This window comes from Hibiscus syriacus, unplaced genomic scaffold (assembly GCF_006381635.1).
Source record: "Hibiscus syriacus cultivar Baekdansim isolate YM2019G1 unplaced genomic scaffold, ASM638163v2 tig00000973_pilon, whole genome shotgun sequence".
Classification (NCBI taxonomy): domain Eukaryota; kingdom Viridiplantae; phylum Streptophyta; class Magnoliopsida; order Malvales; family Malvaceae; genus Hibiscus; species Hibiscus syriacus.
The window spans coordinates 59,758-75,683 of record NW_024061839.1 but is presented as its reverse complement, the minus strand read 5'-3'; the positions used below and the strand labels follow the sequence as shown (position 1 = coordinate 75,683).

General features: G+C 33.4%; 1 protein-coding gene across 1 annotated transcript; it reads left to right on the top strand.

The window, feature by feature from the left end:
- The first annotated feature begins 9,197 nt into the window (after positions 1-9,197).
- Positions 9,198-9,551, top strand: LOC120118536 (sugar transport protein 2-like). The gene has a single exon (XM_039138564.1). It carries the CDS (start codon positions 9,198-9,200, stop codon positions 9,549-9,551), a length of 354 nt encoding a protein of 117 aa, XP_038994495.1.
- The last annotated feature ends 6,375 nt before the right edge of the window (positions 9,552-15,926 follow it).

Sequence of the window (15,926 nt, the reverse complement as noted above, 5' to 3'; positions counted from 1 at the left end):
CTTGAAATGTTATTTTTATTTAGGACCCAGGCTTTTAGTTTTTGCAGTTTTGCTTTAAGCCTACACTCCATTATTGAAATATTCATACCTGACACATGTATTCAATACATAATCGGACATATGTATAAGAACACTAAATGTGAAAGGAAGCTTAAAGAATTGAAATCTCTATATCAAATTAATATATACTCGTGATATTCATTTCAACTTAGGTAACGTGAAAAACAGTTTTTTTCTTTCTATTTGATATATGTTTTGAATTAAATTAAATTAAATACTTGTTCTTTTTTTGTTTGAGGATATATTAAATGATTATTTTATAATTCATATTATAAATTGCCTAATATTTATAGATATGGATAATAACTTATCAGTATAGAATAATACATATATAACCTTTTAACTATAGTAAAATGTTTATTTTATAAATCAGTTTGTACATCTTATCCTACGAAAATTTTAAATTTTGAGAGCAGGTGATAATTCGAATAATTCCTTATAAAATAATAATATAAATTTTTAAATGTTAAAAAGATTAAAATTAAGAAGTCAAAGAGGACCTGCTGCATTATGAAAAAAAAATAATAATGATAATCTGTAGGACCCTTACTAACCCTGCTGTTTAAAATTAGGCTTCAAGCTGTTAAAAAATAGTTTCTAATAGTAATAAACATTTATCATAGTTTGTTAAGATTTCGATAATTTGAAATTTAATAACTTAGTTTTATAATTTGAAACTGGATATCTTAATTACAATTAACCTATTATTATCATTATCATCTGACTGGATTAATCTTGTAACTGAATAATCACACAATGTTCGTTATTTTCAATACTTTGTTCATCTTTATCTCAACTTAGATATTATCTTACTGAAATCTTAAATTAGGTAAAAACTAGAAGCTTTTACTGTTTTTTTTTAATAATGGCGGGTGGTGTAATCGCCGCTGATTCCGGGAGTAACCAAGACTTTCCGGCGAAGCTCACCGGCCAAGTCCTTATAATTTGCACCGCCATAGCTGCCTTTGGCGGTTTAATGTTTGGCTACGATATTGGAATTTCAGCTGTCTTAACTACTAATTAAAGTTATTGTAGATCGTATGTTTTCAGTTTTCATTTTTTTTATATTTCAGCGGCATTTATCTTGAAGGAGGGATGGATGCAAAATTTTTATAAGAGAGCGGCGAATATAAAAAATCATATTAAGGAATTTGTGTTAGAGAGCGACGAATATAAAAAATTATATTAAGGGGTGTGAGATTATAAAATTTTAAATATGTGAAATCAAATAATTCATATAAAATATAAAGAAAATACTAATATATAAGAGAATTTAAAATTTATAGGGTGCATACACCCATCCATTCATGCTTGAAAGCGTCGCTAATTGTGAAAGATGACTCTTTATTAAACGCCACAAAATCGCTAACTATTTTGCTATATATATGTACAGGAGTGACAGGGATGGATGAATTCTTGATGAACAACAACAAAACCCTATTCTCATATGCAATGGGGTAAGAGGGAGCTAGGGTAGTAGGATGCCTCCAACGCCAGATTGAGAGCAACTTCCGTGAAAGACCTCTGACAGTAATAAAGATAAAATGCAATGCATGTATAAATAAATAAATAAATACATAGTTAAAACAGTCTTCATATGCAGTCTTCATATGCTCGTCTGTAATGGGGGTAATCCCTGCAAATAAATCCATACGTAAAAATCTCTGCATATATACAGAAAACGTAAGACCCAGCTAAAATTAAAAAGAGGAAACCTGAAGAGGAGGATACACAATAGTCAAGATAGTTGAAGAGGACGAATTCTTGATGAAGTTGTTCCCTAATGTATACATTAAAAACCACCACGCCCAAGAAAACAACTACTGCAAGTTCGTCGATGAATATCTTCAACTCTTCACGTCGTCCCTCTACTTAGCCGCCATCGTCGCCAGCTGCACAACCTCCTTTATATGCAAGAAATTTGGTCGAAAACCGACCATGCAAGTCGCCTCTGTCTTCTTCTTCGTTGGAGCTATTCTCAATGTTATGGCCAGCAAACTCAGTATGTTAATCCTTGGAAGGTTTTTCCTTGGTGCTGGTGTAGGATGTGGTGACCAGGCAGTCCCACTGTTCATACAGAAATTGCACCGACGAAATATAGAGGAGGACTCAATATTTGCTTCCAGTTGCTTATCACTACCGGCATTGTAACACCCCCAACCCGTATCCGACCAGGATACGAGTCCGAAGTGTCACATTGACTTTTCAAAAATTTATTCGTATAAAATAGTGAGTAATTTAAAACTTTTGTACATGTAACTTATTCAAAATATTTCCAGAACTATTCAGAGCTTAAATATTTTTGACAAAACCGATCAGAGCATATACAATTCAAAAACATTAATTACATGCCAACTATTTTCAATGTACAGAATACATCTAATTCAAGAGATCTTTTCTGATCTGATCTTCGGTAAGAAGTAACTGACCTGTCTTGTTCCTCTTTACTTTTCTTTTCGCTTTCCAAACCTACGTGTGAAGCAATCACACGCTAAGTCGATGACTTAGTGAGGCATATAAAAACATATAATATTTCATATAACATAAAGCATACATAAACATATACCATCATTATCATAATCTCTATCATTATCATTAAGAAACACACATAACATCATATGGTTCATGTAACACATTTCAAACCACTTACACTTTGATAACCATTTATAAACCCATCGTATACATATCACATTCAGTATGCTTGTTTAATCACTTTATTAGCCCATGTACACTAGTGAGAACTTAAGGTATGTGAGTACATTGAGGTTGTGCACACATATGCTGTCACCACAGCTCGATCAATGTCCCGAAGGACCAGTCCATAGATTCTGAAGAACCTATGTAATCAGTCCATATGTCCCGAAGAACATAGGTAAACAGTCCATATGTCCCGAAGAACATAGGTAAACAGTCCATATGTCCCGAAGAACATAGTTAAACAGTCCATATGTCCCGAAGAACATAGGTAAACCCTTGACCCTTGGCATGCCAACTATACCCCTAGCTCTCATATAACATAACATGGGCATTATCATTTATAACAGTTCACATTACTTATTCATATTCTTTCTCTTATAAACACATATTTTTTTCTTTTCAGTCACGTATCACATGTACGTGTAATCATTAATCTCATAATCACATGTTCCTTATCTTCTGTCACATACCACATGTATGTGTAAACATATATCTAATAGCATATGTTGCATGTAATCACATAGATCGTATCATATAGCTTCATTTATATCACATATTCATATAAGCTCATAGCTTCTTTCACATATACATGAAATCACTTAGTCTATTTTCATGTAATTCTTTTCACTTCTCATATGATTTTATATTCATATCTCACATAGCTCATATCACCTTGCATTGTTTCATATAAACATAGATGTCATATCTTGTTCGCATATATTTTCCATATAACTCATATATCTCATAGTTCTTTCACATAGCTCACTATCATATTTTCATATCATATATCTTATAATAGATTCTTATATCCTCATTTGTTTCCTTTCTACCTATTCATAATCACATATTCATATAATTTATTATCATATCATATGGTTTATATCATCATAACATATCACATATTCACATTAACCATATAATACATATATACAATAACATGTCAACACATGTAAATCATACACATATATATTTCTATTTATGAATTCATGCATTTTACTATGGAAATAGACTTGTCGCAAGTCTTATTTCCATTTAACATCATATAATACTAATATGCACTCACCTGGCCTCACTAGTCCATTCCAATCTCTTATCTTCCCTTTTTTTTATCGATATTACTTGTCAATGATTCTGGAACTCGTTTAGGCTCTGAATCTACATAATTATACATTTTAAGACAATTATTAGATACCTACACCTTGTAATTGGATACTAGCAACTTAAACAAACTTATTAAACCAATATTCACATTTTTCCTTTAGGGGGAATCGGTTCCCTCCTGTGGGGGTATCGGTTCCCCCTTGACATTCTGTAAATTCTGGTTCGTTTGAGGGGGTATCGGTTCCCCTTGAATGGGTACCGATTCCCCTTGCCCAGAAATCACATTTTTGAGCTCGAAATTCACTTCATTTCAGCTTAAACCTTCATATTTTACTTCCTTTAATATTCCTAACTTCCATACACATATTTAAACTCATTTATATTCCATAATCACTTCGTTAAACCCAAAATTCCATCATTGACATGGCATTCAAGAATCACACTAAATTTTCAGTGTGTTCTAATTCCAATTCTAACACTTCATACTTCTTAATTAGATTGATGACAAGTCAAATTCATCCATAAAACTTCAACAACCATACCATATCAAAATTTCATCTTAAAACTCATATTACAAATTCCTTCTTAATTCCTCTATCTTATTGTTTAAATCCCATATAAGCTTTCCTTAAGCTTATTTAATACCCAAAGAATCAAAACTAAGCTTAAAACTCAAGAATTAACCAACTGAAATTAAACTTACCTATTGTAGCTAAGCCCCACGTGAAGAAGAGAAAGCAAGAAGAAGAAAGCTTCCAGATAGCTCTCTTCCCACGTTTTTCACTCTTATAAAAGGGGGAAAAATATCTTTTAAAGGAAAAAGACCATAATACCCTTAATTTCCTTTAATAATTACTAAATAACCTTCATCATATATATCCAATAATCATTGAACTATTTCATTCTTATACTTTAGTCACCAAATTCTGAAACTTTACAATTTGGTCACTAACCCGGTATTGCGAATGTTACAAATCTCCCCTCCTTTTTAAGAAAATTCGTCCTCGAATTTTCACTGCACATCTTAATAAGAACATATCTTCTAATGTTCTTATGTTGCTTCCCTGACTTATTCTTTCTTGTCATCATCAGAAACTTACTTTTCAATCCTTTAGTTTTCCAACTATCTTTCTCGTTTATACATTCATCTTCTGTTGCTTATCATATAAACAATAACCAGTAATACCAATCCATTGTTGTCTTTTCTCTCATTCGATTATGCATTATTCCTTTTACCTTTCTAAAATTCCATATAATGTCACTCATCACGTTGACAATAACATCCATCTCATCACTCTATATCATAAATCCATCTATTTCTTCAAAACTCTCTAATTACCTCATAACCATACCAAACTTGTATTTCGTCATCATTTGACCAAAACACAACTTTAAATCTTCTTCAATTGTGATTAAATATATACTTTAAGGAGTCAAACAATATTTTCACATCACCTTGCACACTTTTTGTGTTTCTATATCGAACTTATCATTTACACTTCCATACGAATCCTCACTTCATTCACTATATCACATTTACGTAATCAAAATATATAACTATATCCAATACAATTTTATCACAAAATCTTATTAGTCAACGCTAACTCTTTCATTCTAAAGTACAAATCCTTATCATCTCCACACTCTTTCTTATACACAATACTATCCCTTTGTTTCAAATTCATAACTTTGATTTCATTCATATAATGTTACTTATCCTGTAGACAGTAACATCAATTCTTATCACTCAAAATAAAAAATCAATCAATTGATTTCTTTCCTCATTTTCTAATTAATTCACCACAATCCAAACTTTTACTCATTCTTTCATCCTTGTCTGTATTACGATACACATAATCTCTTCATATAACCTTACATACTTTTCTTACTTCTAATCAAACTTATAATCTGTATTTCCTTCAAACATACAAATCTTTATCTTCTTCACCACAACACCTTACTATGATCAAACTATACAACTGTATCCAAATCCTCTTCATATTTGGTTATCATAACCTGTCAATATATTATAATTCCATTACATTTTCATCACATACTCTTGTTAGCCAATGCTAACTCTTTCCATCTAGAATACAAACTCTTTTACAAACAATAACCGCGTCACTTGATCTTTTAACATCCTTATGGTGACACTCGTTCACCATATTCCATCTTATCCACATAATAACAAAACTACTCTATATTGTGTTTCCGATTCAAAACAATGAAAAATTTCTATCATTATTAAGATATGATTTCAGCTTTCTGAAATCAATTTTTGATCTTACTAGGCATTTCCTGAGGTGTCCGCTTTTCATCCTGCCTGGCCAGGGCAGGTGAATAGCTATCACAATCAGGAATATCACCTTTCACTTACTTCGAAATTATCACGATCGGATTTCTACTGTATTAAATTATTCTTATTCTATTAGCAAGACAATATACTCCTTACACTATCAGATCAGAATTTTTTTTTCACTCTTTGTTGGCATATACACATTTTATGACACTTTGGACTTCGGTTTATGCCGAGAATCGGCTAAACCTTAGCTCTGATACCATTAAATGTAACACACCCAACCCGTATCCGACCAGGATACGAGTCCGAAGTGTCACATTGACTTTTCAAAAATTTATTCGTATAAAATAATGAGTAATTTAAAACTTTTGTACATGTAACTTATTCAAAATATTTCCAGAACTATTCAAATCTTAAATATTTTTGACAAACCCGATCAGAGCATATACAATTCAAAAACATTAATTACATGCCAACTATTTTCAATGTACAGAATACATCTAATTCAAGAGATCTTTTCTGATCTGATCTTCGGTAAGAAGTAACTGACCTCTCTTGTTCCTCTTTACTTTTCTTTTCGCTTTCTAAACCTACGTGTGAAGCAATCACACGCTAAGTCGATGACTTAGTGAGGCATATAAAACATATAATATTTCATATAACATAAAGCATACATAAACATATATCATCATTATCATAATCTCTATCATTATCATTAAGAAACACACATAACATCATATGGTTCATGTAACACATTTCAAACCACTTACACTTTGATAACCATTTATAAACCCATCGTATACATATCACATTCAGTATGCTTGTTTAATCACTTTATTAGCCCATGTACACTAGTGAGAACTTAAGGTATGTGAGTACATTGAGGTTGTACACACATATGCTGTCACCACAGCTCGATCAATGTCCCGAAGGACCAGTCCATAGATTCCGAAGAACCTAGGTAATCATTCCATATGTCCCGAAGAACATAGGTAAACAGTCCATATGTCCCGAAGAACATAGGTAAACAGTCCATATGTCCCGAAGAACATAGGTAAACCCTCGACCCTTGGCATGCCAACTATACCCCTAGCTCCCATATCACATAACATGGGCATTATCATTTATAACAGTTCACATTACTTATTCATATTCTTTCTCTTATAAACACATATTTTTTTCTTTTCAGTCACGTATCACATGTACGTGTAATCATTAATCTCATAATCACATGTTCCTTATCTTCTGTCACATACCACATGTATGTGTAAACATATATCTAATAGCATATGTTGCATGTAATCACATAGATCGTATCATATAGCTTCATTTATATCACATATTCATATAAGCTCATAGCTTCTTTCACATATACATGAAATCACTTAGTCTATTTTCATGTAATTCTTTTCCCTTCTCATATGATTTTATATTCATATCTCACATAGCTCATATCACCTTGCATTGTTTCATATAAACATAGATGTCATATCTTGTTCGCATATATTTTCCATATAACTCATATATCTCATAGTTCTTTCACATAGCTCACTATCATATTTTCATATCATATATCTTATAATAGATTCTTATATCCTCATTTGTTTCCTTTCTACCTATTCATAATCACATATTCATATAATTTATTATCATATCATATGGTTTATATCATCATAACATATCACATATTCACATTAACCATATAATACATATATACAATAACATGTCAACACATGTAAATCATACACATATATATTTCTATTTATGAATTCATGCATTTTACTATGGAAATAGACTTGTCGCAAGTCTTATTTCCATTTAACATCATATAATACTAATATGCACTCACCTGGCCTCACTAGTCCATTCCAATCTCTTATCTTCCCTTTTTTTTATCGATATTACTTGTCAATGATTCCGAAACTCGTTTAGGCTCTGAATCTACATAATTATACATTTTAAGATAATTATTAGATACCTACACCTTGTAGTTGGATACTAGCAACTTAAACAAACTTATTAAACCAATATTCACATTTTTCCTTTAGGGGGAATCGGTTCCCTCCTGTGGGGGTATCGGTTCCCCCTTGACATTCTGTAAATTATGGTTCGTTTGAGGGGGTATCGGTTCCCCTTGAATGGGTACCGATTCCCCTTGCCCAGAAATCACATTTTTGAGCTCGAAATTCACTTCATTTCAGCTTAAACCTTCATATTTTACTTCCTTTAATATTCCTAACTTCCATACACATATTTAAACTCATTTCTATTCCATAATCACTTCGTTAAACCCAAAATTCCATCATTTACATGGCATTCAAGAATCACACTAAATTTTCAATGTGTCCTAATTCCAATTCTAACACTTCATACTTCTTAATTAGATTGATGACAAGTCAAATTCATCCATAAAACTTCAACAACCATACCATATCAAAATTTCATCTTAAAACTCATATTACAAATTCCTTCTTAATTCCTCTATCTTATTGTTTAAATCTCATATAAGCTTTCCTTAAGCTTTATTTAATACCCAAAGAATCAAAACTAAGCTTAAAACTCAAGAATTAACCAACTGAAATTAAACTTACCTATTGTAGCTAAGCCCCACGTGAAGAAGAGAAAGCAAGAAGAAGAAAGCTTCCAGATAGCTCTCTTCCCACGTTTTTCACTCTTATAAAAGTGGGAAAAATATCTTTTAAAGGAAAAAGACCATAATACCCTTAATTTCCTTTAATAATTACTAAATAACCTTCATCATATATATCCAATAATCATTGAACTATTTCATTCTTATACTTTAGTCACCAAATTCTGAAACTTTACAATTTGGTCACTAACCCGGTATTGCGGATGTTACAGGCATCCTGATAGCAAACTTTGTTTAACTATTTCACATCGAACATAAAACCCTACGGTTGGTGAATTTCATTGGGCGTCGTCGTCGTGCCAGCCATAATCCTCCTCGTCGGGTCTTTCATGATTGTGGAGACCCCAACGAGTCTAATAGAAAGAGAAAAGAAAGAAATAGGTCTAGATAATGCCAAAAAAAGAGTTAGAAGAGATCGTTCGTGCCACCGAAATTGCCAATAAAACCAAATACCCTTTCAGGGAACTAACCAAAAAACAAAGCATCCCACCGGTGATATGTGGCACCATCATTCATGTATTCCAGCAGTTTACAGGGATCAACGTGGTCATGTTTTACGCACCGGTGTTGTTCCAAACCATGGGGTTCGAGTCCAATGCATCGCTTTTATCGGCTGTTATAACCGACACGGTCAATTCATTGTCAACACTCATCGCCATCTTCAGCGTGGATAAAGCCGGAAGGAAGAAACTACTCATTTTCGGAGCTTCGATTTGTTTAGTTGCTCAGGTTAAAATCTCTTAAACCACTCAAGCTAATACAACAATATGATTATATGAGCGAAACGAAGAACAACAGTTGAACTAGGGTTTCTTGTTTTGTTTTTGCAGTGTTTAACCGGTGGTCTTTTGTGGTGTAGTAAGGGGAAGAAACATTCGAGAGAAGTTTTTATTTTATAATTTATATAAATTGAAATTTACATACCTAATTTTTTTTATAAAAGATGTATTAGAATTTTGTACCTCATTTTTTAAATTTTTAGTTTGAAAGTAATTTTCAAAATCTAAGGTTTATATTAGTGCCCAAATAACTTTCTCCATTTTTATAAAAGAAAATGAATGTGAATTATCAACCTCGAACAAAAAAAACCCACCTAGAATAAGATAACAAAACAAAAAATATATATAATTTAACACATGGAGTATTTTACAATTAAACCCTATATTTATAAGAGAAAATAACTTCAGTGACCGAAAATGCCTTATAATATACGATTTTAACCAACTTTTTTTGGATTTGCGAAAATGACCAACAAATTCACAACGCGAACTCCAATTTCACAACACAGTTTCTAAATTCGCAACACGAATTTGTAATTCGCAATACAGAAGTCAAATTCGCACGCATTTATTTTCACAACGCGAATTTTATTTTCGAATTCGAAACACAATATTAATTTCGCAACACAAATGTAAACAATATAATCACAACTCATAACCTAAAACCCAAAATCACAACTCAGCCCAATCTCCATCTCTCACTATCTACGGCGACATCCGTCCCCATCTCCGACGAAATCTGTCTATCTCCATCTCTCACAGCCACTCTCAAAACCATTCACGGCCACAAATGAAAAATCAACCACCGAGGGTTAGTTTTTTTAATTATTTTTATTTTGAAATTTTTGTATTATTATTAGTTTCTTTCTCAATATTGTATTTTCTTTGTTTTCTTTGACTAATCGTTTATTGTAAACTATTTGTAGTGTGAATATATTGTATACAAATGTATTGCTTATATATAATATGATATATATATTTAGTATTACGAGGCATTAAATGTGATTTAGTTTGATTATTTGTCAATCTACAATATATATAAATATATATATATATAATTCACGAAATACAATCACGACACACTCATTTTCATTTATGACGGGGGCTTCAATGACACGCAATGTAAGTCATAAATGCGTGTCATAAATTTATGACACACAAATGTGTGTCATCTTCATTTATGACGGGGGCTTTAATGACTCGCAATGTAAGTCATAAATGCGCGTCATAAATGCACGTCATAAATACGTGTCATAAATGCGCGTCATAAATTTATGACGCACAGTTGCGCGTCATCTTAAATTCATGTCGGTGGCTTCAACGATAGGCAAATGTATGTCATCCGCACCCATAGATGACGCGCAATGCGCGTCATTAAAGGGGTTTTTTCCTACTGGTGCAAAGTGTATTTGGAACCATCGCCACGCAAACTACGATGGTCCTCAAGGTAGTTTTCCATAGATATGAACCTCAGGGAAACACGTTCCATGCATTTAGGTCCTCTACCAATAATATTAGGTCCTCAGAAATAAGTTGTCTGGCCTTTTTGCCTAAAAAGTCAGCATTCAAAAGTAATAAAAGGCATACTCGGACAACATCAAGGTCATCCATCCGAGTAAAACCATATTTAAGAGATAATCTTTTCAAGTCGTCGACGTGTAAACTGGGCTTCGCCTTTTCCAGCTCAGGAAAAACCCGAGATAACCATGATGGGCGGGTGATATGACTAGTGTACCGACCTACTTCATCGTGTCCGAAACGTAGACCAGTGATTAAGCAAAACTCCTCTCGCCCAAAACAAGTATACGTCGGTGGAAAATGAAACCATATCTCTTCATCACCACGTTGTATCCTATTGGGTAGATCGTTAGTCATGGTCTGAAGAAACAAATGGGTCAACATAGCATAACCATGAAAATCGCAACGCAAAAATGAAAATCACAACGCGAAACTAAAATCGCGTTGCAATTTTCGTGTTGCGAATTTAAGTTTCAAAATTCTTCTGCAAATTAAAACTTGAATGAATTGCATTACTTCAACCAAAAGACAAAACAAAGACAAATACTAACTTCACAGGGTTAAAGACTAAACAATTTAGCAGTATTGGCAGCAACCGAATGAATTTACTAAGCAATCTAAGTGAAATGGCTAATCTATATATTAAAATTACCAGTAAATTTATCATCAATTTAAATATAAAAAATCTAATAATAATACAAAAATTTCAAAAAAAATAAGTAAAAAAACTAACCCTCGGTGGTTGATTTTCCATTTGTGGTCGTGAATGGTTGTGAGGGTGGCTCTGAGAGATGGAGATAGACGGATTTCGCCGGAGATGGGGATGGATTTCGTCGGAGATGGGGACGCATGTCGCCGTAGAGAGTGAGAGATGAAGATGAGACTGAGTTGTGATTTTGTGTTTTAGGTTATGAGTTGCGATTATATTGTTTATATTTGTGTTGCGAAATTAATATTGTGTTTCGAATTCAAAAATAAAATTCGCATTGAGAAAATAAACACGTGCGAATTTGACTTCTGTATTGCGAATTACAAATTCGCGTTGCGATTTACATATTCGCGTTGCGAATTTAGAAATTGTGTTGTGAAATTGGAGTTCGCGTTGCGAATTTATTGGTCATTTTTGTAAATCCAAAAAAGGTTGGTTAAAATCGTATATTATAAGGCATTTTCGGTGGTTGATTTTCCATTTGTGGCCGTGAATGGTTGTGAGGGTGGCTCTGTGAGATATGTGCAAATAAGCAGTGTTGTCAAACCTGTATTGACAAAAAAATGAGGATGCTTAGAATATGCAAAAACAATATCAACAAATGGTAAGCAAAATAAAACAAAGATTTCAATATTTTGCACAACCAGTACATAATAAGCTCCATATCATATAAGCAATTTGCAGAACACATCACCATATGAAATGTTAACATCAGTCCTATATCAAACATCTACAATCCCAACTTACCATGAAGATGGCGTGGCAAGATTAGTGCAAACAAAGCACAAAAAAGAAATGTCATACTGATATGTAGAGAAAACTGAAAAGCTACCTCATATCAAATACAACAACATAATGTTTTTAACTACTACTCTTACATGGAATCATTAAGAATATCCAGGGGGAGAGGAGAGGAGGGCTGTTGAGGTCTCTAATGCTAATTGCTAACCTACAACTATAGTTCAGACTATAGCATACCAACAGAAAAAACAAAACTAAAGAAAGCGCGGGGGGTTGTGATATACGTAATACATATGAACAAGAAGTGCAATCAGCAAAAATGTAATTGATGCACAAAATATTTACTAAAGTACAACAGAAACTAAGGTTATGTGTCTCAGTTATGCCCAAGTCAGTGCCTAATGCCTTTCCCACTTCTTGTGCTTAATGTTTTTCCCACTTCTTGTGCTAGAAACAAAGGGACCACGTAATATCCTTGAGAATCAAATATTAACACAACTGATGAACTAGATGATTTGGACTAAGGGGAAAGCACCAACAGTGAAAGGCAAAACCAGTCATACCAGAACTGCAAACTCTGCCTTGTGCAATTTGGGAGGACAAAAGTTTGATCAACCAAAGACTAGTTCAACCTTTAACTTTGTTTCATATGCTGTCTGCAAAAGTTTAGAAGTCATTAGTGCACCTAAATTTAGCTACCATCTTTAACAATAGTTGTCTATAGGGTTTAGAAGCATCAAGGTTGAGAGGGAAGAAAAAAATATCAACAAATACCAATGGAAATAAGCAAGCAATAAAAAGAGGCTGCCATTCGTTTCATTTTCCATGCTCTCCTAAAAATGAGAGAGATGAGCATATAGACTGAGACATGCAAATACAAAAAACTCTGAACCCAATTTCAGAACACTTGTTTTGATTAAAAGATAACTTTGACCCTATAATTATAAGAGTGACAATATACTTATTTTTGAATAAACATATATGCCTTTTTTCTGAGTAACTCCAACTACTTCAAGTTATTTTTGCAAGTTGAAAGACTGAGTGGGGTGACTAGAACATCAAATTACATCATTTGAAAGGAAAGGGCCACAACACATTACAGGCTAAAGCAAATGCATGATATCAGATCTAGAACTTTCCAAAAATCATACAAGAGTATACAATATACCATCCTTTAATATTTTTTTTGGGCACAGCAGCTGGAATCAAGGTAGGGCATGTTACAAAGTAAAAGATTATATTATATATTGCACTATAACACACAGCCCAAGCTTCAAAACACCCTTGAAAGGTATCAACTAGATTGAATCCCACTGAAGGATACCGAAAGCTCTGGCAAGATTTATTTCGTACAACACTTAGGCAAAGTCTGGTACAAGGATGGGAATGAGTGACAATGAAAAATTTGTTAATCTAATGGTTAAGCTATGCAGAGTAAGAAAGTGGATATGAATCTTAACCATTTGATAACACCACTATAAACAAGTACAGAACAACTAAAATACTTTTGTTCTGTCTCATGAAAGTTAGTTAAGACCGTCAGATGAGTAAATGTCACATGTTTACTGTCCCCAAAGCTTTGCTTTTCTAGTCACACAAGTTGGGACTGGCAATCCTCTAATGAAAACCAACTAACCCTGTACAGATAAGAAACTCATGCAAGCAAAGAAGCAGACCGTTCAACTTCAAAGATAGATTTTGCACATTGTTCAGTAGTCTGGCTTATTTCCTTCATCGAATCGATCACATTTCTCTTTCTCTTCACCTTGCATGTCAGGAGTGCGTCTATTGTCTACATCCCATCGGATACACAGCTACAATAAAAAAAATAGATTCATAAACACACCGCATTGCAATTCACACCGAGCATATTTTCGATAGACAAGGAATGCATAAACAAGGTCATTATAAACCTAAAAGCTAAAAGCGGCCGAGGATTGCCACAACTTTGTTTTAAACCAGAAAGTTTCATGGATTGTGCCAAGTACAAAACTGCATCCAAGCCAGGGGCATAAAACATTATAACTTTCGGAATTAGTGGTTTATTTTTGCAAACAATATAAAATAAGAACGTCTTCTTATATAACTTATAAAAAACCAAACAATCTGAGACTTTGTTCCAGACATTAATAAGGAAACCAAGTATAAAGTTCAATATATAAAATTATACTATTTGTATACCTTAATAAAAACCCAAGAAGGCATGAATCCATCGGCAAGAACCCAAGTAACAAGAACTTGAACATCCTGGTACCAAAACAAAAAAAGACCCAAACTTTAACTATGTTTCTTTTTCTTTTCTTTTGATATAAAGTCAATTTCCAGAAACTTACTTGCAAATTCAAAGTATTGTCAGCTTCTGGCGTCTTGAAAACAAGTTCTGGTTTTGCCTGCAAATGGAAGGCTTTAAGTTTCATCACATTCCCCCCATTATACTAAAACAGATCAATATAATCCCTACAGAAAATATGAAAAGAAAGAGCCAAAAAAGTGTACTTGAGGTCCATAAATATCAAAATAATTAGATCTCTCCTTTGAAAACTCTTCCGAATCCTCATTCCCCAAGCAAATTAGTTTCCCTGAAATTCCTTGTTGTCGTTGCTGACTCCTGAAATATGAAACTACGCACCCCTTTGCCTTTGGAGCCATGTCCCTGATCATTTCCTTTCTTATGCTCTGTTACCAAAATTTCGAACAAACTAATAATCAAATCCACTGGGAAAGAAGAAAGTTTCCCGAGAAATTTGGTGTTAGAATACTTAGCATTACCTTCTAGAATTGCCTTTCTTCTCGTAGCGCAGGAAACTGGTTATAAAAACTAAGAAAGATTTTACAGATAAGAAAGATTGTACGGAAAAGTAATGAGAAAAAGGGAAATGAAAAGGAAACCTGAGGAATCAGCGGAATGGCGAGAAGTGGTTCGACTTCCATTGTCAATGTCGATCCTTGAATCTTTAGAACGAGGATTAAAGCAAGGGAAACAACTAATCTTCTTTTTGCTTATCTCCACAATGTTGCTGTTTTCTCCAAGCAAAGTCAGGACACCAAAGAATTTCCAGTATTTTGTTGAAATACCATCAAATTAAAAAGACGAGAAAGAGTACTGACCCCTTTGAAGCGAGTCAATTGGTCCTCCTTAGATGATTTTGGGTGCTTTCGTTTGGATTTTGGAGGGGTAGGGTTTGGGGAAGAAGCATTCTCCATCTGATCTCTCAATATTGTGTTTCTTGGTAACATGAATGCAAAAGTGTGAACTGATGATTGAGGGGGAAGAAGCGGGAAAGGATTAAAATTATTGGGGGGGGAAAAATTAAAAGATGACTTTTACAGATGACACACAAATAAAAGTGTACTCCGTGTTTTTACAAATTT